The 22,764-nt window shown below is 50.1% G+C and overlaps 1 protein-coding gene across 1 annotated transcript in view; it reads right to left on the bottom strand.

Moving 5' to 3' along the window:
- Positions 1-375: 375 nt before the first annotated feature.
- Positions 376-22,764, bottom strand: part of RAB6B (RAB6B, member RAS oncogene family) — a 56,516-nt gene continuing 34,127 nt past the window's right edge. The window contains exons 3-8 of the mRNA XM_074312860.2: positions 11,666-11,719; positions 11,357-11,462; positions 10,556-10,667; positions 9,354-9,447; positions 5,472-5,538; positions 376-4,934 (exon numbers count right to left, since the gene is read on the bottom strand). Coding sequence (XP_074168961.1) covers positions 4,870-4,934; positions 5,472-5,538; positions 9,354-9,447; positions 10,556-10,667; positions 11,357-11,462; positions 11,666-11,719 — 498 coding nt within the window. The 3' untranslated portion in view covers positions 376-4,869. The remainder of the gene's footprint in view (positions 4,935-5,471; positions 5,539-9,353; positions 9,448-10,555; positions 10,668-11,356; positions 11,463-11,665; positions 11,720-22,764) is intronic.

The following is a 22,764-nucleotide window of genomic DNA, read 5'->3' on the forward strand; positions in this document are numbered from 1 at the left end:
TTTCCCGGAAATCACCAGGAGGAAGAGATCGAGTCCTTGAACCCACCCATTACCACCCCCAGCCCTGGCAAACGGAGAGCAGGGATGACAGGAGATCACACCCCGAGTCTCAGTGCTGCCTGGAATTTCCCTTTCCATCAGCTTTTGGGGCAGAATGAAGAGTATGGAAATCAGTATGTCCTACTTTTGCCCCTTCTGAGTTGGTGGAGAACCCAGGTAAGGAGGAGGAAGCAGCAGAGGGCTCTGGGTACTGGGCATAACACCCTGACATAGGAGGGTCTTCATGGAACATGCACTTGAAGAAATGTTTTCGCACCTCTCCCCGCCCCCGCTCCCATATATAATTGCACCACTTAGAGACATTAGACAGGAAGCTTTGTGTTGAGAATTAGGACAGTTTATTGTTTGATCAACATGCTGAGTCTTCCACATTTTACACAGTTCTATGTAAAGTCAATGTGGCCATTTATGCTTACTGAGCCAGTAAGAGATGGAAATGCCACCCTCTGTGCTCCTCGTGGCCAGTCACTTTATAGGGATGAGTGAGGGGAACTGGGGACAAGTTGACACATACCACGTGATCGGGGCTGGCCTTCGATGTATGGAGGCTTCCCACCAGAAGGAAACATCCAAACCCCACTGTAAGGATAAACCTCACCCTGACTGCAGTCACCCACACAAGTCTGGTGTCTGGGGAGTTTACACATTGAGAACCCAAGGCTTTGGAACACCTAAATAGTTCATTTCAAACAAAAATTCAAAGGGTGCCCTGGTCTGTGGGTGCCCACAACAATCGGCGTGGACTTGGGGGCTGGCCCTTCTTTGCCGTGGAGGAGCCTGAAGTGTACGTGGATTGTTTTTCTCTTTCTGGCTCACTCAGACACACCGGACGGAATCTCATGTCCTAACTAGAGTACAGAGGGTCTGGAGCACCCACACACAGCAGCCCTTTACGTGCAAGTGCGTGGTCACCTGTGTACACACAGGTCGGCGATGCATGAAGATGGAGACATCTTGTTTCCGACCACTTCCAACTTGCTGGCTGACCATAAGCAAGTCACCCTTCTGGCTTGGTTTTCCTGGCTTTGAAACAGGAAGGGTTATGAGACCTCCGCCTCACACCGCTGGAGCCAGGTATTAATGCCTCACATTCTCGGGGGAGAGGTAGTTTGGAAACTAGTGAGCACACAGCCCTGCTTGGTTGATGCAAACAGACTTCTGTTTAGCTGCCCCACACGTGGCTCAGACACACCTCCCAATCCTGGGCTACCTGTTTTCATATCCTGACATCCTCACCTGCCTTCCACCATCTGAAGGAATGACGCTGCTCTGCCTGCAGGACACCGAAGCCAGCGGTGCCATTATCGTCACACCTGGTACTTGAGGGCAAGGGCTCCCGGCACTGGCTGGCCTCCAAGAGGATGGAGACCTTGCACTCAAGATGTGTCTGCACCTGAGCTACTACCTTTCAATCCTTGTTTCTGTTGCCTGACACGTGACCTGATCTGGCCACTGTTCCTCGGACCTGGGAACATTACAGAATGTTGGAGGATGCTGACAGGAGTAAAGTGGTGACAGGGACAGTAGGGAAGCCTCTGACTGAAGGAAACTTGCTTATAATCACCAAGTATGCTCCCCTGGGACTACACAACTGTACTTGTAACACTCAAGATGCTTTCGTCACACTTTCATTCTGGCATGTTGTGTGCATTTGTAAATATACTCTCTGCTTTTCCCATTACGCTCAATTTTTCAGATGCCTGCAAAACAGCAGCTTTACTGACAAATTCTCTTCGACATCCCCCAACAAAAAAAGAGGGCCTGAAAAAGATGACCTTGCTCATCTCCCAGGTCAGGGCTAGTCTTTTGGGAAAGGGACTGAACTACTGGCTCAATTGAGATCATTTCCTGAAAGGATTCCTCCACTTGGCTTTGTACTAGCCCATCTGGATTCGGCAAAAATGTAACAGTCACTGCGGATGCCGAGGCAACCTCATGACTTCTTCTTCAAGGGAACTTGATCATTTTATTATTGAACCTTAACCCTCTGAGTCAAGATCCTACCTACAAACAAGACACCAGTGATCGCACCTGCTGACAACGAGAACCAAAGAACCAATGCACTTCTGTGCAACAGATCTGGCTGCCCAACAGATGCCAGGAAATGAGGGGTGGAGATCGGGCCATGGAATGGCATGGCACCACAACGATGGGAGGACAAGATGAGGCAACTGCCTTCATTTTCAGAGGCCCACGGGGCTGGGGAGAGCCTGGACTCAAAAAGAGAGAATGTTGTGTGTGTGCAAGGAAAGGCAGGACTCACCGAGGCCACATCAAGCCAAACAATATCTACGGCGTCTCTTACTGCTCCTCTTGGTGCCTTGGATATGTGTACACGTGGGAAGGGAACTGAGTTTCTACTTTTTTTTTTTTTTACAGGAATGTTTTAAGAAAAGCTACTCTTTAGTACCAAGAAAGTAAAAATCCACCGTATACTCATTCACTGAGACCCAGGGCAGATCTCTGCAAATGGGGCTGTCCCAGAGGCCACAAGCAATGGCCCTCACTGCCACCCAGGCTGGATGCTATCACATGGACTCCTATAAATTCTCACGAGGTAAGCACTCTTCCCACAAGCACCACTTAGGGGTGTGCCATGGTGGGGGGCGCTGGCCCACGTAGCATGCACACCCGTGCATATAAATACATAGAGGGAGAAATGGTGCACTATTCCCGTGGGCTAATTTTGCCTGTAGTGTAACACAGCTATGTAATTATTTTATTGATGGCAAGACAATCACAAGTTTTTTTGACAATATTAAGTACTTCTTATTTCAACACGTTGCAGTACTTTTGAATTTCCAAAACTAATCACAATGCAAGTTCCAACTTTAGAGCAGGAAAAACGAGAATATACGCTGAGCACGTACGTGTACCTCTGTAAGAATGTGTGTGTGTGGAAGGTGTATACACAAGTCTATTTCTATATATAAGTATGTACACACATATAAAAACTAAACACATGACATCGGAATTACGTTCGTACATTGGTCTTTGCCTTTTGGAAGGGGAGCTCCGTGGGAATCCTGCTTCCTCTTTTCTTCACCTGAAGATAAATTTCTCTTTAAAGATCAGCTCTGACATACAGCCTCCTTAGCTGAAAGTGTGTCACAGGCCCACTGGACACATATCAGCGAGTCCTGCCAGGTTTCGCTGCCATTTTGGATTCGTTTCTGAGAAGTTCCAGAATTCACTGCAATAAGTTTTTGAGCGCTGCTCTGTGGAGGAATTCACCCCCCTCCCACACCCCAGAAGGTCATTTAGCTCACCTGTGACAGGCCCAATAGCAGCCTGGAAGAATCAAAGCCAGCTTGGAGGGCAGGTTTTACTGTTTTTGGCCAGAGTCGCTGCTGTCTATTGCCTGGCTCTGCGCAGGCTCAGGGTCAGCGAGTGGGTGTATTTGGAGCATGGGCCCACTGGCTTACACCCCTTAGTGAGGAGACAGCTCTCTTCACAGCTTTTACATGTCCTCAGACTTAGCCCTTCTCAGAAACGAGTCAAAAATGGCAAGGATGGCTCTCTCTGGGCAACCTTCTGGAGACCCTGCCTCACCCTTACCTTCAGGCAACCAGAATGCTGCTACAATATCCCCAAAGGGATGTGCACAAAGATTTCAACGACACTGTGCCAGTGGGGCAAAAACTCATCAAGACGTCAGCTTTTCCAGAACAGCACTCAGCAGTGTTAGCAGCTGAGGATGTGAGAGCATGCATCTTCAGGGGGTGGTTCTGCCGACAACCCTCCCTCCCCCAATCACAAGTGCACTGACACTGTGTGATACAGGCTCCAGCTTCCCTGACCTGACGTCCAAGGAGGAAGGTTTCAGGGGCACACACTGAGTTTCTTTTTGTCCTTTCCTTAGATTCATCCCGAATATGTGTACTGAACACTGGGCGGGTTGGTTAAAACATTTTCAGAGGTACACACGGTGCCCCAAGTCTATAAGCAACACATCGACACTCCCCACGGCTGCCAACAGCACCCCATCCTTCCTTCCAATGACCTCTTGCTCTGCCAATCACTGGACGGACTACAGAGAACACAAGGTTGCCCGTGGCAAGTGCCCTCACCCCCCTCAAGGTTTTTCAAGGAGCGGAAGGGGGCGGCAGGAGTTCCAGTGGGACCTGCTGTTGGGCTCCCTGCCGTCCACAAGGCCGTAATTTCAGCTTCGGGCCATGGCTGATGTCCACTCTGGCCACGGAAGGACAGAGTCACAGCTGCCTCTTCAGAGGCTGTTTTGTTCAATCAGTGTTTGATTTCACCAGGTAGGGCCTGTTTGGTGGGGCCTGGTTGGTCTGGGCCAGATGGCCCAGGATTAAAGCCTAATTAAGTCGCCCAGTAAATGTTTTTGTTTATTGGGCTGGGGTGGGAGGAGGGCAGAGGTGATGGACAGTTCAAAGAGGACAGGAAGGAGGCGGTGTGTGGAAAAGGTTCTCTATAAGTTTACAAATATACAAAAACAAAAAAGGACATCTTTCAAATAAAAATGGCTACATTTTTATCTGGCAAAAAGTTGTATACACATGATTTAAATTTTTTTAAATTTTTAACAGTTTTTGGCAATCTTAATAAAGTACAATATATTACAACCAAACCAAAAAATAGTTGTTTAAGTAACAGCTGTTAAGAGTGACGTGATCCCTGATGCCCAGCCTCCCTCCCCACCCCACCCTACTCCTAGAGACAGAGAGAAAAGAAAAATCCTCCCATCTTGATAAGCTCATTTCCCACCCCCCTTTAGGAAGCTAACCAATAGGAAGCAACACAACAAGCGAGTAGTGTCAGAGGAAGCCGGCAGGTCAGGCTGCATTAGCAGGAGCAGCCGCCCTCGCTGGCTGGAGGTTCCTGGGGTTTGTCCAGCTTGATGTCAATCACTGTAGGGGGCTGGGCTAAGGAAGACAACTCTCCCAGAGAAGCTGCCACCCTGGATCACGCCCCTGTGCACCCGTCAGCTGCCCTGCGCAGTCCCTCTGTCCCTTTGCAAATACGCAGGGACTTGGCTCTTTGGCCTGGGGAGAAAGGATGAGAGTCACCAGCTCCCACCCCTCCTCTTCTTCCCTGGCCCTCCCACACCCCCTTGGACCCATGAGATACAAACTGACATTCGCTGTAAAGAAGGGCAGCATTACTATTTCTCACTCCCTGCACCACATTGGCACTGTATATCCCTCTGGTAGCCCCACACTGTGTGGGAAGGAGCAGCTTACATGGTCCCAGCTGGACAGGCTGTCAAGACCTTGCAGTTCAGCTTCTTTCCTGTACAGAGTCCCCCACACCATATCTGTCAGTTGGGAAGGCCGCGCTGGAGAGGCCAGTGTCCATCCACTGTTTTAAAGTACTAAGTGAATAACTAGATGGATAAATGGCTTCTCCGGGGCATTTTTCACTCACTTATCAAAGGAAAAGGATACTCCCTTCTTTGCTTTTCTCCTGGACATTCTCCATTCCAGGCAGAGCCGATGCCACACGTCGGAAGAGCTGGAGAAAGGGGGAGATGCAGCATGAGCCCCTGCCCCGTTTTTGCCATCCTGCTCCTGCTGTCTCTCTCCTCTATCGGCTTCTTGTTCTGACCTTGGCCTTTACTGTCCTGTCTGGCCCACTGACTACATCCTGGAGGACAGGGGCTGCACTAACTTCTCTCCCTCACCCCCAGCGCCTCTCACAGCACTGGGACTCGCTGGCATCTTACCCAGCAGGCTAGCCAGGAGCTGAGGAGGTCACCGGAGCTGAGCATGGCCCATGGTGACCACAAGTGACCTACCCCAGTGCAGAAAATGATCTAGACCTCCGGAGACAAGCCCTTAGGCTGGCTTCTGCCCCACTGCCCACGTAGGTACCAGGTGTAGGGAACCGACTTTCCAACTGCCCTTGACTCAAATGACCCTCTCCTCAGGGGACAGTCCTACAAGTCTGTGGGCACTGAGGCTGCTGGGCGCTGGGAGTCGGCCACAGTCACAGCAGAGAGAGACTTTTCTAAGAGAACTGAAGCAGGAGTGTGAACATGATGTGGGTTTGTTTAGGTGTGGGTGTGAGGGTGATGTGTATACTACGTGTAGAGGTATGTGGGGGGGTATGTGTGGTGTGGATGCGTCTGTGTGTGTGAATTTGTGTGTGGGGGGAATGTGAGTGTGTATGTGGTGAGGATGTGCACGTGTGGCGTTTCTCTGTGTGTAAATGCACGGGGAGAACTGTGGGGTGTGTGTGTGTGTGTGTGTGCGCGCGCGCTGCAACAGGAGGAGGCAGGGATGTCAGGTAGGGTGCTGGCAGATATGGAACCTAGGTGGTGACAAGAAGTACGAAGCAGAAGCACAAAGGCACCAGAAGGCTGTGAACGCTCCCTTCTCCGCGGAAACACCAAGTGCACTCTGGGCTTCTGACTTCTCTGCGTGAATCTCTGAGGACAGAGTGAGTCTTATTCATGGTCTCTGTGGGGACAGAGCCAGGAGAGCAGTTTCCAGGCTCTCGGCCTCACGTGGAAAGGTGCTGGCTCAGGTAGTAGATGGCCATCAGCTGTTACCGGTTAGCCATTAGCCCCTGATAGAACTGCCGTGGCTAAGGTAGCAAGCACGACTGCAGTTAGCACGGCGGATTGCAGTTAGCAAGTGAGGTTGGTTGGCAGAAAAGCGGACGGTGGGTTGCGGATCATGTGGTGCCTGCTTCCTGTGTCTCCAACCCAGCTGCCAGTGAGAATATAGTGGTATGACTCCCCTACCCATGGCTCCGTGAGTGTTCCTTTTTGGCCTCACTGTGTCCTGCATTTTTATGGGGGGAGCAGGACCAGAGACCCCGTGTGACACCCTGCATGACAGTCTCACCCAGAGCCCAGCCGTCTCAGAACACCAAGGCTGGGTGAGGGGCCTATGGGAGCACCCAGGGCCAAAGGCAGTGAGGGTCCAAGTGGGCAAGTGCTGGTGGGCCCGGCAGGGTGTGGGGTGCAGTGGGCAGGCTGCAGAGGGGGCTCTGGAGTGGGGCAGTGTCATGCAGGGTGTCATGCGGGGTCTCTGGTCCCGCTCCCCACATAAGAACGCAGGGACATGGTGAGGCCAAAAAGGAACACCCACGGAGCCATAGGTAGGGGAGTCATACCACTATAGTCTTGCTGGCGGCTGGGTTGGAGACACAGGAAGCAGGAGACACACAATCTGCAACCTGCCGTCCGCTTCTCTCTGCCAAACAACCCCTTGCTAACTGCAATCCACAATTGCTAGCTCAGCCACCATCCTCTGCTAGCGTAGCCACGGCAGTTATATTAGTGGCCAATGGCTCACTGGTTACAGCTGATGGCCAACTAGCCACAGCTGATGGCCAATTCAGTCACAGTTGATGGCCATTTACTACCCGAGTGAGCACCTTTCCACATGAAGGCAAGAGCCTTGAAACTGCACTCCTGGCTCTGTCCCCACAGGCAGGCAGAAGCGGGCTGGGTGCAGAGGACCCGGGCCACCCCTGAGCTTTCCTTCGTGGCCTTGCCCCAGGCAGCCCTACTCTACCTGTCTGTCAAAATCATCACAGCTTCTGCCAACGGCCAAACTGCCAGTTAGAAGGCAGCTCTTGTGGGTCTCTGAGAGCAGATATGATCATATTTAGAGTCCAGGAGGCTGCAGTGCATGGAGACTCCTCTGATCCACACAGGGTTTCAACTGACCCCATTTAACTCCCTCTCAAACCATCACCTGGTTTCCAGAGCACTTTAGGAAGGGAGGCATCAGGTTCTCCCTGACCCTGACCACCGGCACTGAGGTTACCAGCTCTCTACTTCCCAGCGCCTCCCTCCCCCCGCCCCAAAGACTTTCCATCAGGGTCTAAAAGAGCAGCAGCCCACTGTCTCCTGCATGCCTCCGGGGATGGGTAGCTCCCTCCTCCAGGAGACTGCACAGCAGCCCCAGCCTTACACCGAAGGAGGCTGGGAAGCGGATGGGAGTGAACAGAGCCATGTTGCTGGGGTGGGAGGCTGAGTCCTGAGAGCTTTGGGGCCCCCACTCTGTCTCTTCCCATGCCTCTGCCACCTTCCCCACCACCACTGGCCCTGTGCATGGGGGTGAATCATCACTGCATCCAGGCCAACCGCTGCATGGGCAGCTTGTCTAGTGTTCCCGGGCACCGCTGGGGGAGGCAGTGATACCCTGCGCAGAAGTGATACCCCAGTCAAGACATGCTCCTCACTCAGCGTCCCCTCCCCATCCCACGGGGACCCCTCCTGCCGCACCTTTGCTTATGCTATTCCCTTTGTCTGCAACTCCCTCCCTTGTCACCTCTCAAAGTCCTCTCCTGGAAGGCCTTCCTACCCTTTTGTGAAGCACAGACCCCCCTGGCAGTCTGGTGACATCTATGGACTACTTCTAAGTTATGTGACATCAGTTACACAGGAGCATAAAGAAAACCATTTAGTATTGAAAATAGACTTCTAAAGTCTTTAAAGCTAAAAACTGGTGATGTAGTAGCATTTCTGTTTCCCCATGAACTTGTTAAGTAGCAAGAGCTGGCAGTGTGTCTAATAACCACTGTGATACTGACGTAGTGACACCTGTCAAGTTCAAGATACTGCAACACTGTAAGGTGATAAGAACACAGCTGCGATCTTTATGTGATAAAGCCACAGGCGCTGCTGCTGGTACGGAGTCTTGCTGTCTACATTCATCGCTGAAGGTAACGCTAAAAAGCAGGTAGAGGTTACTGAAGATAAAGCTGTGGGTTTTCCAACCCAAGTCCACTGACCTGCTGAATTCCATCCATGGACTCCTTGGGGGTCTGTAGACCCGGGAGAAGCCCCCTGCTCTGAGGCTCAGCACTAAGCCTGCCCCTCTATCGCTCCTCTGACATGTTGGGTTCGCCAGGCCTCTCCCCTCTGAGAGCGCCAGTGTACCACGGGTAGGCTCATTTCTCCAAGTCTCCCTGGCCCTCCACCTGAGCACCTGCTGAGCACAAGGCATGACCCCTGCACCCCCATCCCGTCATGCAAGATGCTAGAGAAACAAGGCTTCTCTCAGCCACCTGGAAGTTAGTGGCTGGACATTCAGGGAATGCTACAGGGGCCACGCTGTATGGTGGCCAATGGTGATTATTCTCCAGACAGCCCTTGAAGGCCAGTTCCTCCCCTCTCACATGCGTTACCAGCTCTGGATGTAAGCTTGTTCCCTGTTAGGTAGGTTTATGGGGACTCTGGTTGGCTGCCCCCACCCAGTCGCTAGCCCGTTGGGACAAGGTAGGGCCGAGCCCATGGCTGACCACGTTGGAAGCCACACGTGGGCCCCGTGGCCAAGCTGGGCCGGGGACCAGCACCAGGTGCATCCTACCTGCTTCACGTTGTAGCCGGTCTTTGCACTGGTCTCAATGAACATGACGCTCAGTTCTTTGGCGCGCTGCTCCCCCTCCTCGATGGTTATCTGCCTGAAGATGAACGGAGGGGGAAATCAGTTCAGTAGAGAAGCAGCCCTTGGTAGACGAGGTGGGAGCAGCCCAGCCGGGCAGCGGAGCCAACCAAGCCCCTCAGTCAGCCCTGAGGACAGGCTCTGATCTCAGCGCTCCCTCCAGCATGAAGGGTCACGGGGCACAGCAGGACACCAGCCCCTTCCCTACTCCTTCCATGCTACTTCCCAGTGAGGGAGCAGGCCCTCTGCCTACGGCAGGTGGGGGGGCTGTCTTATACCCGCCTTTCCCAATAGTCACCACTGCCAGAGCCTAGGTTTGTAAGATGCTTTGAGCCACATACCGCCTCTCTGAGGGGTAACCTCAGTCCCATTTTCCCAATGAGGACACTGAGGTTAAAAGTGACTGCCCCAAGGTCACAGAGCTACTTAGTGAAGGCTGGGCTTTAAGCCCATGTTCTTCACTTCAAGGACAGGATTCTAATGAAGTAGGCTCTAATTCACATTATTCCTTAATGGCCAGAGTACATTTCAGGAAGCCCACAGTCGATGGCCTGTTGCTTTATTTGACCAAGTTGGGTCCCCTGAGATAAGCAGACAAATGTATGTACACAGCACCTAAGCGACCCCTGTGCCCTGGAGCAGCCTCTTCAGAGGAAGCATCACACCTCGACAGCAATGGACCAGGAAATTCTGAGGTTAATCCCTGGGGACCGGGACCTTCACACCCACAGCCACACCAGCAAGGACATTTCATGGGAGCAGAGATACAAAGTGCAAGCAGACGACGGCGGGAACCCTAGGGACTGCTGTGTCTGCAGCTGTGCCGCGGCTATGGCCAGGCCCCAGGCCATGCACTGCTGGGCCGAGCCAGACGCACAGGGCTCCATACAGACCACGCACAGAGCACTGCCCCTGCGGCAGTACAAGGTAGGGTTTCACAGAGGAGACACCCATGGGCAGGGGTCTACCAGGGGCTTTCAAAGCCTTTAGCACCCACAGGGACCTTTCCCAAATGCCTGGGGACGGGTCAGAGAGGGTGCTTACGACCCACACATCCCAGAACTCCTTGCCCGGGAGGAGCTGCAGAGGCACGGAGGGGGGCCCGGCCTGCCAGCGCCGGCACCTACCTCTTGTCAGCCAGGTCCGTCTTGTTGCCCACCAGCATGATGATGACATCACTGCCCCTCTCCGTCCTGACGTCATCAATCCACTTAGAGGTCTGCTGGAAGGAGTTGAGGTCTGCAGGTGGAAAGTGGGGATAAAACTGGGAGTGAGATGCAGCTCCTGGCAGGAGAAGATAAAGGAGGGTCAGGGTGTGAGACCAGGAGCAGGAGGGCAGGCGCACAGGCCACACAGACTAGTCCGTCTGGGCCTTCCACAGAAGGTACACATGTGTTTGTGGAGCTGCTGTCCTGGGGCCCTGGAGAGCCCCTTGCATTGCTGAACCACCCTCTGGGGAGAGAATTCATCCCGTCTGGAAGGTGACTGTGTCATGATTTGCTATGTGGCTTTAAGGGCCCACCTGAGAGTTAGACCCGACTTTGGAGGCTCAGAGCAGAGTGAAAAATGGGCACACTGGACTTGGCTGAGCTTGGAAACAGTGGAGGGGGCCACAGCATCCCCTAGGGGAGGAGGGCCCTACAGAGCAGACTCTCACCAAGGGGAGCTTAAGGGGGCTCAGGAAAGGCCAGAGGGGTTTCTGAAAAGAACTCTCGGGTCTATAAGAGGAGGGGAGAGGCAGCCTCAGGAGCAGACAAAAGCCAGGGGAGGCAAGGCTGTTTCAGGGCAGCTGCTTCCTGCAATCAGACATAAGCATCCACGTGTGTGCACATATGCACTCACATGCACACACGATGCACACACACACAAGGGCTGCAGCCTGGCCAGGGCTCCCCTCAGGCCCTGGAGCCCCCGGGACCCACACTCACTTGTGATGTCGTACACCACCACGGCCACCGTGGAGTCCCGGATGTAGCTGGGGATCAGGCTGCGGAACCTCTCCTGGCCCGCTGTGTCCCAGAGCTGCAGTCGCACCTGTGGCAGGGAGGGCGAGGGGTCAGCAGGGGCAACGGGGTCCTCATGGTGGGGGTGGGCGCTGGGGGAGGGCCTGGCTCTGTGATGCTGGCACTGCCAGCTCTGGGGCAGGCATGAGGTCTCAGGGGTGCCCCGCTAAGGTTCCAGGTGATAAGCCCAAAGGAGCCCTCTCTGTCTCCCCAGTTCTAAAGTCAAGCACTCACCGTACGATCCTCTAAGTACATGGTTTTTGAGAGGAAGTCGATGCCGATGGTTGCCTGTTAGAGAAAAGTACAGAAAGGTCAAAACTGAAAAGTCTCAGGCAAAGGGGCAAAAACTCAATGATCCAGGCCATGACAGCCAGCAAAAGGGGGGGTACTGATGCCAAAGCCAGGGTGGCTCCTGCTCTGCTGTCCCTGCCCACCCCTCACTGTTTAGGACACACTAAACAGTGAGTCCTCCCTCTCAGAGGAAGTGAGTTTGAGCTAAATAAGGATGAGCTAAATAAGGATGAGGAGAGGGTTTTTAGGGAGTGATATAAAAGTGCTTTGGGAAAGGGATGAGGGAGCCTGGTGAGAAGGCTCCCCCAGGAACCGGCCACTGGAATGTGAATCTCCTGCCCCCCTCACTTAGGGCCTGGAGCAGCAGGAGCTGGGTGGTCTCCTTGCTTGGCCCCTCCTGCCTCCATCCTGCACATCCTGCCCCCTTGGCCCTGAACTCCAGCACCAGGTGGGTAGGGGCGGAGCAGGAAGCACAGCTGCTGTGTGGGGGCAGAGAGCAGCTGGCTTTCCTCAGGGCTGCAAAACACCCAGAGCAGCATCCCACTGGGAAAGCCCAGGGGCTCTTTTCTACCCAAACCAACACATTGGGAGCCAGTGGTCCCTAGCAGCCCTATGCGGTGCCTGTGCACACTCTGTTGTGGCAGAGGCAGCTGTGTGGGGGTGGGATGGAGCAGGGGGTATAGTTGGCCTTGTGGCCAGATGGCCAGGACCTACCACTCACTTGCTGTGTGGCCTTGGGCAGATCACGCAACCTCTCTGGGTGTTATATGCACCCAATGTCTGTGACAGGAGCTAACATACTGTCAGTATGAAATGGAGTCATTGCTATGCAATTGAAAATAATGAAGATGCAGGCACAGCCAATGTCCAGGGTTCTGGTTAAGAACAGTGCGGTACATCCACGTAATAAGAATCCTTAGCAGTCATTAAAAATCATGTCCTTGAAAAAACATTTAACGATTTGGGTGAATGATCATCAAGTGAAAAAAAAAAAAAAACACAGGTTATAAAACGTCATGTATAGTGTGATCCCAATTGGATTAATTGAAGTAGAGCTATAAGGAGTTTTCCTATTTTCTTAGACACTGAAGAGAAGGGAACACACTGAAGCCTTAACAGTGCCAGTGTCTGGGTGATTTTTTTTGCTTTCTTCGTCATACTTTTCTCTTTTTTCTGTATTTCCTGCGATGAACATATAATAGTTCTAGAAGCAGAAATAAAGTATTTTGAAACAAAAATAACATTTAAAAATAAGCTTAATTGCATGGAAGATTGTGCTGTTAACTTCTGACTACAAAAACCACAACCAAGGGAAGCCCAAAGAATGAAAAACCCATGTCTGCAGGCCCTGGGCTGACTGCACGTACATTCACAGCCAGGCCCATTCCACAAAGGAGGTGAAGTGGCTGCATCCTCCTGGAAGCTTTAATGCAAAGATACCAAGTGTCAAGGAATCATACAATTCTAGAATGTGGCAGCTAAACGAACATCTTAGACACAACCCAGTCCCTTACTCTGGAGTTGAAAGGACAGACCAGGAAACTTACAGCACATGCCTAGTGTGATGTCACCGATCAGGGGCAGAGCTGGGAGAATCAGCACTAAAATCCTGGCATCATTTGGGATCTTTCCACCTCAGCTTTGCACACCTCTCCTGCATGGCGTAGTCACTGGGGAACAAGTCTGGAATTGACGAGTGGCTTGTGGACTGAGCCTTGTTCCTTAGTAGTCACATGACATCCATTTATTGGTGTATGTTAGAACAATAATCCTTGTCTTCTGATACCCATAAGGAGAAACATGCAGAACAGGTAGATATCTCTCAACTTATCAGTGCTTAATGGGCTCCCAGGGAGTGCCAGGCTCCTGCAAAGTGACCCTTGAGTTAAAAGACAGGTGCATTAGCTCCTGGTGGCAGGAACTTCTGGCTGTTCCCCAATATGTAGTTTCCCTTTCTACAGTAATAGGACTCCGAATGCGAAGGTGGACTCATGGCTGCTTCACATAAGAACTACAATTCCCGGGCCGGCCCGGTGGCTCAGGTTGTTGGAGCGCTGTGCTCCTGACCCGAAGGCTGCCAGCTCGATTCCCACATGGACCAGTGAGCTGCGCCCTCTACAGCTAAGAGTGTGAACAACAGCTCTCCCTGGAGCTGGGCTGCCGTGAGCAACTGGAGGGCTGTGTGAGCTGTCGCGGGCTGCTGAGTGCTGCTGTGGGCTACCGTGTGCTGCCATGAGTGGCTGGTGGCCAGCGTGAGCTGCTGTGTGCTGCTGTGTGCTGCCATGGGTGGCCAGCAGCCAGCATGAGCTGCTTGCTGTGTGCTGCCATGGGCTACCGTGTGCTGCCATGAGTGGCCAGTGGCCAGCGTGAGTGGCAGGCAGCCGGCATGAGTGGCCAGCAGCCAGCATGAGCTGCCGTGTGCTGCCGTGGGCTATCATGTGCTACCATGAGTGGCTGGGGGCCAGCGTGAGTGGCCAGCAGCCATTGTGAGCGGCCAGTAGCTGGCAAGAGCTGCCGTGAGCTGCTGTGAGCAGCCAACTGACGGCTGGCGACCGACTGCCTCAGCCTGGGGAAGCGCAAAGCTCATAATACCAGCATGGGCCAGGTTGCTGTGTCCTACACAATTAGATTGAGAAACAATGGCTTGAACCGGAGTGGGCGGGGAGGCGGAAGAAATGGGTGGGGGGGGAGAAGAACTACATTTCCCAGCTTCCTTTGCAGCCTGGTCAAAGGAAGGCCAATGGGACGTGAAGGTGATCTTCTGGGATGGGTCCTTCATGGGTGGGGTGGGAGGAATGTACTCACAACTACCTTCTTTCCCTGTCCCACTGCTTGGAATGAAGACAGGTAGCTGAAAGAATCCAACTTCCTACTTCTCCAGCTCTCTCCCACCTTTATGCCCACTTTCATGCTTCTTTTACATCAGAGAAATATCTGGTTCCTTGACCACCCAGTCTTTCAGACCGTTCTGGCCACACTCTCCGCCCAGTCAGACCACTGAGCCACTGTAGACCTTCCCACAGCTGTATAGACAGGTACCAAAGCACAGGCATTGTGTCTGGGCCATCAGCTCTGCTCAAAGACGTTTTCCTAAGTTTTGCTTCCAGTAATGGCTGAGTAGCTTGAATCAAACTAACCATCCCCAGATGATTATTATAAACTCTGGACAAATACAAGAAATAACAATTTTCAAGCACTGAAAAGTCATCAAAATAAGGTAAAAAAATGGAGGGGTTACAATCTCTGAAGGAAGGGAAGAGAACTGAGATCCTACATTTAACCATTTTTTCCGAGGTAACTTCTTAGTCCCACCAAGTTAGCAAGACTTATTAAACGCCTCAGGCGTTCCACTGGAACTCCAGAAAGGCCAGCTTTGGGAGAACGAACATCATCTCAGGACTTGAGGGTTACACCAGAGGAACAAAGGAAAAACCAAGAGACCTATCTTCAAGTTTAAACATGGTAAGTAACCATTCCAAAAAAAATTAGCTGCCCATAATTTAATTGCTTATTAAAATAAAACTCAACACTCATCAGAGAAAGGTAACAGAATCCAAGAATCTCTACAACTTATTATTCACAATATCTACTACACAATAAAAAAGATTAGACATGTAAAGAAGCAGGAAATCCAAGCCATAATTAAGAGAAAAACAATAGCAATAGACCCCTATATGGCTCAAATACTGGATTAGCAGACAGGAATTTAAAATACCTCATATAAATATATTAAAATATAAAGGAAAAGATGAATATGATGGGTGAATTTCAGGAGATATAAGGAAACTCTAAAAAAAAAAAAAAAGGAAATTCTAACACTAAAAAAAATACAATATCTGAAATAAAAATACATTGGATTTGAATAACAGCAGAGGACACTGCAGAGGAAAGGTCAGTGAATTTGAAAACAGGCCAAATGAAATTGTTCAAACTGAAGCATAGAGAGAAAAAAGATACAACAAAAAATGAACACAGAATTAAGAACTTCTAGGACATAATCAAGTGGTCTGATATACATGCAATTAGGCTCTCATAAAAAGAGTAGAAACAGATTCAGCAACAAATTCTTTTGAAAAAATAATAGCCAAAAAGATTCCCAATTTGTTTAGAAACATCAAAACAGTTCCAAGAAGCTCAGTGAATCTAAAACAGGATAAATACAAAGAAACCCACACCTAAGCACGTCATAGTCAAATTGCTAAAAACCAAAGAGAAAGAGAAAGCCTTAATGGCAGCCAGAAATAGAAAACACTTATATACAAGGGAACAATGACAAGAATGATAGTTGATTTCTCATCAGAAACAATGTAGGACAGAAGACAATGGAACAACATCTTTAAAGTTCCAAAAGCAACAACAACCATCATATCAACCTAGAATTCTATATAGCCAGTGAAAATTTCCTTCAACAGTGAAGGCAAAACAAAAACATTTTCAGATAATTTGTCACCAGTGGGCCCTCATTACAGGAAATGCTTTAAGCTGAAGGAAAATTTTACAGATGGAAATTTGAATCTTTTTTTTTACCCCTTTCTTCCATATAACACCCCCAATCTCCACACCCTGTTCAAGCTGTTGTTTCTCAGTCTAGTTGTGGAGGACACAGCTTCCTGGCCCAAGCTGGTATTATGAGCCTTGTGCTACACCCCCCCCCACCCCCAAACCCATGGTTTCCACTTCCTCCCCCTCCCACCAGGGAGGTCTGGTTTCTGCCCTGTCCACTGAAGCTCTGCTTGCTATGGTCGTCAGCAGCCATTTCATCTCCAAAGTATAAGGACACTCTACAGGCCAGACTCTGCTTGATGCGCGTGACTATGTTGACTACCCTTCTTCCTTGACACTCTTTCTTCCTTTGTATTTTTTTTTTTAAATTAAAGCTTATTGGGGTGACAGTTGTTAGTAAAGTTACATAGATTTCACGTGTACAATTCTGTATTACATCGTCTATAAATCCCATTGTGTGTTCACCACCCAGAGTCAGTTCTCCTTCCATCACCATATATTTGATCCCCTTTACCCTCATCTACCACCCCCCTCCCCACTTACCCTCTGCTTCCTTTGCTTTTCATGACACTACTTGTTTCTGGCTTCCCTGCCTCGCTAACTGTTATTCCTTATTGGTCTCTTGTAGGGTCCTCCTCCTTTCTCTGTCCCTAAAATGTTGGTGTTCCCTACTGTTTTGTGTCAGGGGACTTCCTTTACTCTCACAGCTTCAAACAGGACGCACTGATGGCTTCCCCATCTACATCCCAGGCCTCCCTCTGTCCTGAGCCCCAGATCCAGGTACCCAACTATTTACTCGACACTTTCATCTACGTGTCCCCTAGACGTCTCACTAAATATATAAATCCCACACAGAGCCCATTATCTACCTCCAAACTTGCTTCTTCTATGTTCCCTATCTCGATGAGTGGCACCTCCGCCACCCTAGGTGCCCAAGCCTCTGCAAACCCTCCCACGTCCCTCCTCTTCACTTGCTTGCTAATCCACTCCCTCACATCAAATGAATCGCTCAGCCGATCACTTTTTACCTGTCCACGTCTCTCCATCCCCAGCACCACTGCTCCAGTTCAGACCAGCAATCTCATTTACCTGAATACCCTAAACAGCTTCCTGACTGGTCTCTCTGCCCTCAGGCTGTCCCTTGAGAGTCAACCTATCAATACAGCACCAGGGTTATCTTTCTAAAACATAAATCTAACACTAGCACCCCTCCTGCCCCTAGGAAACAGTCCAAACACTTCAGCTTGGCCTACAAAGCTGTTCAGGGCCTGCCCCTCGCTTCCTATGGCCTGATTTCCCCTTGCCCAGCTTGCACTTTACACTTTAACGATAATGCTCTGGTCAGGACTCCACAAATACAAGCCACTTTGCGTGTCTGTGCCTTTTACAATGCTGTCCCCTTCCCTGGAATGTTCTTCCACACAGTTAACACCTATTCAGAGTTCAAGATTCAGCTCCTTTGCAAGTCAGTTTTTGAGCCCTCCTGTTAGTTTCTCTTCTAAACTGGGACGATCTCACCCTGGTCAGTGATTCATGTAGTTCGTGGACCACTTGCTTCAGAATCCCATCAGGAACTTGTGAAAATGCAGATTCCTGACAGACAGAATCACAATCTCTGGGGTGTCATCTGGGAATCAGAATTCCAGACAAGCAGTCAGATACGACTCAGCTCCTGCTGTCATCAGTCTAAGGAAGCCCTAGCAGCCAGGAAGCGGGGCAGATTGCCTGCCAGGGCTGAGAGACAGAGGGAGACACCCATGCACACAGAAGGCGATATTCACGGATGAAGACACCAAGGCTCATGCAGGACCAAGGTCATACAGTGGTGTGGGCAGGGGCAGGGTTTGAACCCAAAGTCCCTGCTCCTGACTACTGAGCTGTACTCCGCTTCCTGAGGCCCATTCACTTCTGAAGCTGCCACTGTGGCCTGAAATTGTTATTAAGCTTCACGGGGGTCACATCCTGTCTGGCCCCTATTGTCAGAATCTTTTGGTCATTAGCTGTATCATTGCTCAGCAGAGTCCACTTAAGAGGGAGTTCATTTGCATTTTAACAACAGAAGTCAGCGCTCTAAGAACAGAACAGAAACAAGAACTTTTAAGACAGCCGTGGCTGGGCCTTGATTACCAGAACATTTCCAACTCCTTGGCATCATCTATCTTTCCAGACACAAGGCACAGCAGTTGTCCCCACACTGCAACCAGCTGGCGCCCACTTCTCCCAGATAGGCCAGGTCTGCAGGGAGAAGACGGTCATGGTCTTCCCTGGGCAGGTCCGTTCCGGCAAACAGTAATCAATACTCATTCACTTATTCATTCTTGAGTGCTTACTATGTGTTAGAGAGCAGAACGAGTCCTGGTCCCTGCCTCTATGGAGTTGTTCCCTCCCCTGGAATGCTCTTCCACCTGGTGAACACCATTCAGAGATCAAAATTCAGCCCTGAACTTCCAACCTTGTGGAGGAGCTAAGATTAGCACACAGAGATGTGGGCCATGACAGATGGAAAGGACTAGTGTGGTTAGAGGGGCTCTAAGACGAGCAGGAGCTTGCTTCTGATTGATTTCTTGAGGGAAGGGTAGAACAACTATGCAAGTCCTTTTGTGAATACTAACTTTCCAGCGGGTGAAGACGGGGGAGTAGTGGAGGATGGGAGATGTGGGGAGAAAATCCCAGAAGGAGGGATTGTTAGAGTTCTTATTTCTGTAATCAGAAGTTCCTACCAGACCAACCTTCTTGCAGATTATTATAAACTCCGAACAAAATTATAATAACCAACTATCTGAAGGCACCAGAAAGTGACCAAAGAGCGGGTAGAATCTGGAGGGAAGTCAACACTTAAAAGAGGGAACAGCCCTGGGTGAGGCTCTTGTTTTTATGACTGTTTACTCATCTGAGGGCAGCCCCTGCTGGAGCTGAGGGGTGGCTGGAACTTGGCAAGCAACCCAGTCTTACTGGTTGATAAATGAGAGGGCAGACTGCAAAGCTACCACAGAAGCCAGAAAGTGTGGAAAATCCTGGAAATGAGAAAGCCATAGAGAGGTCACTGTAAATTCTGTATATAAATGCTGCCCAAATCTCTGACTGATCTAAGCAGACCCCAAGCATCCTACTTAAGACTGAAAACAAAACAAACAAACAAATCTGAATGGAACTTTAAGTTGCTGCCTACCATAGGGAAGAGAATTGAGAACTTGGGTCTGACCAATATTCTTCCAAAGGAATGAACAGAAATCCACAGTCTTAACCACAATGTGTAAGAGATAACTCAAAATTACTAGACATATGAGAAAAAAAAGAGAATAACTGGAGACCAACTCTGAGGTGACATAGATGTCGAAAGTGGCGAGTAATTTTTTTTTTTAAAGATTTTATTGGGGAAGGGGAACAGGACTTTATTTGGGAACAGTGCATACTTCCAGGACTTTTTTTTCCAAATCAAGTTGTTGTGCTTTTAATCTTAGTTGTGGAGGGTGCCATTCAGCTTCAAGTTGTTGTCCTTTCAGTCTTAGTTGTGGAGGGTGCAGCTCAGCTCCAGGTCCAGTTGCCGCTGCACTTGCTAGTTGCAGGGGGTGCAGCCCACCATCCCTTGCGGGAGTCAAACTGGCAACCTTGAGGTTGAGAGGATGCTCTCCAACCAACTGAGCCATCTGGGAGCTCAGTGGCAGCTCAGCTCAAGATACCGTGTTCAATCTTAGCTGCTGGGGGCGGAGCCCACCATCCCTTGTGGGACTCAAGGAATCAAACAGGCAACCTTGTGGTTGAGAACCCAGGAACCGGCAGCCTTTGGAGTTAGGAGCTCCAACCGCCTGAGCCACCGGGCCAGCCAACAAGCGAGTATTTTTTAAAAACTAATAATATAGGGGCAGCTGGATAACTCAGTTGGTTAGAGTGCGAGCTTTCAACAACAAGGTTGCTGGTTCAATTCCCGCATAGGATGGTGCACTGCACCCCCAGGAACTAAAGATTGAAAATGGCTACTGGACTTGGAGCTGAGCTGCACCCTCCACAACTAGATTGAAGGACAACGACTTGGAGCTGATGGGCCCTTGGAAAAACACACTGTTCCCTGATATTCCCCAATTAAAAAAAAGGGTTAATATAATTATGCTTAAAAATATAAAGAAAAATATGCTCATAGTGAAGGTACAGATTTTAAAATCCCAACAGAGAAAGACAAACTATTAAAAACCAAATATAAATTTAGAACTGAAAAATACAATACCTGAAAATTTCCCCCCCCTTTCTTTTGCCTCCCTCCCCACTCTGTTTCAAGCCACTGTTTCTCAGTCTAGTCATGTAGGACACAGCTTCCTGGCCCATGCTGGTATTATGAGCCTTGTGCTCCTCCAACTGAGGCAGTCGGTCGCCAGTCGTCAGTTGACCGCTCACAGCAGCTCACGGCAGCTCTCGCTGGCTGCCAGACACTCACGCTGGCTGCTGGCCACTCATGGCAGCACACGGTAGCCCACGACAGCCTGCGGCAGCACACAGCAGCCCATGCAGTTCACGCCAACCTCCGGCTGCTCACATCAGCCCACCTCCAGAGAGAGCTGTTGTTCACAATCTTAGCTGTAGAGGGCGCAGCTCACTGGCTCAGGTGGCAATCAAACTAGGGGCCTTTGGTGTTAAGATTGCGGCGCTCCAACCACCTGAGCCACCGTGCCGGCCAATACCTAAAATTTTTAAATTAATGATGGACTTAACAGCAGATAGATAACAGATGAAACAGTCAGTGAAGTTGAAAACAGATCAATAGACATTATCCACAAGGGTAATATGGGGACACCAAACAAAAAGAACAACTAGCTACCCAGGTAGGCTACACCCTCCTACAAAAGACTCCAGAAACCTTGGTGATTGATTTCCTGTGACCTGCCATGACCTACACTCCCTTTCAAAGGTCAGCACGGGCCACACAGATGTGTGAGTATGTACTGATGAGAACATGGATATGAGTGTGTGTGAGTAGACACATGGATGAGTGGAGATACACCCACGTGCATGCAACTATATATTTATTTGCATATATAAGTATGTATATGGGGGTATGTGTGGATATCTTATGCTTCTATGGGTATGAGTGTGGGGTGGGGAGGAAGTCACCTCTGCTTTGAAGGTAAAGCCCAGATCTATGATATGCCCATAGCCCTGGTGATGCCAGAAGGCTGGGGTGACTAGGAAACTTCATAGGTCCTTAGAGAAAGGGGAGGGGAACAGATTTCTTCCAGCAAACGTAGGCTTCTTGTCAATGCCTCCTAGGGCAGACCATGGCCACCCAGAGGATCTGGCATGCAGCTAGCAGAGTTCCCCACCCAAATGGACCTGAGTGCGGTCATGTGCCCAGAAGGCCCCAGTCTGTTTTCAGTGACCTCTGCCAGTGCTTTGGCAGGGTCTGAACGCCGTGTGCTGGGCTTGGAAAAACACTAGATTGGGAGCATCACGGAAAATGACAGCCTCTCTGGCCCTCAGCTTCTCATCTCGAAAACGGAGACAATCCCAGTTTCCATCAAAGATTGTTGGATCACACGAGTTGGACTACGTGAAGGTAATTGGTACAAACAAAATGAGGACTGACCGACTGACGGAGGGATTTCCAAGAGAAGCTATAGAAAGCCACCCCATGGGAGACGCGCTAACAATGCTTCTCAGTTTGGTTATGTGAAACACAGTCCCATGAAGTGATCTAAAGGATAAAAATTAACTATGATCAAGTGTTTCTAGGAAAGGTTGCATATTCTAGCCCCTACTGTAGAGCCATAAAGTACACTGGCATAGGAAAGGCTCTAAGAAGTCCTGCACTGAAGAAACATGAACAATTTCATGTAACCCAATGTTTCCTAAACTTTCTGTTCTTGTAATTCCTATTAACATCCTAGTAAATTAGTGTTCCCGGAGCTTCAGGAAAGGCTGACCCTCAAAGAGGTAGGTTCTAAAGGAGACCACATCACTCTTCCAGCTTGCCTTGGAATCTTGGTCAAAACATTCATTGTCTGTATTTCATTTCCTCTTATGAGGTATGGGGTAAATTATTCTTGCTGGTAACTATGCCACAGGTGTGTAAAGAGGATGTCACGACAACATGAGCAGCAGGCTTAACTTTGGGGGCTCTCCTGCCAATCCACGATCCCCACACCCTCCCACCTCCCTTGGCTGTGCTGCATGAGCCTCTATGCTGCCCAATGCCCCTCCGAGGAGGCTGAGCTGCACACACTCTGCTGTGATTACATCATCCCAAACCTGGCAATGCTTATGTATTCCTTTAATATCATCACGCTTGCAAACTGTGCTGCTTATGAAAAATGGCAGGCACTTTATTTTATACAAAACACGAGGAACTTAACGAGCACAGATTTCATAGCCACATCCACATTTATCTTCTCGGAAGGTGGTATTAAACAGTGTCAACAAGGGCTCAGACACAGTGCAGAATGACGGTACATTACATGCCTCCCTCAGCACAAAAGCTTCCATTGGCCCAGCGAATCCCCGAGGACAGAGATGTTCCCTAGGGCACTTGTTGAAATCTTCTTTGCTATGAG

This window comes from Rhinolophus sinicus, chromosome 5, assembly GCF_057876585.1.
Source record: "Rhinolophus sinicus isolate RSI-liver-muscle chromosome 5, RSI-T2T, whole genome shotgun sequence".
In the NCBI taxonomy this organism is placed as follows: Eukaryota; Metazoa; Chordata; class Mammalia; order Chiroptera; family Rhinolophidae; genus Rhinolophus; species Rhinolophus sinicus.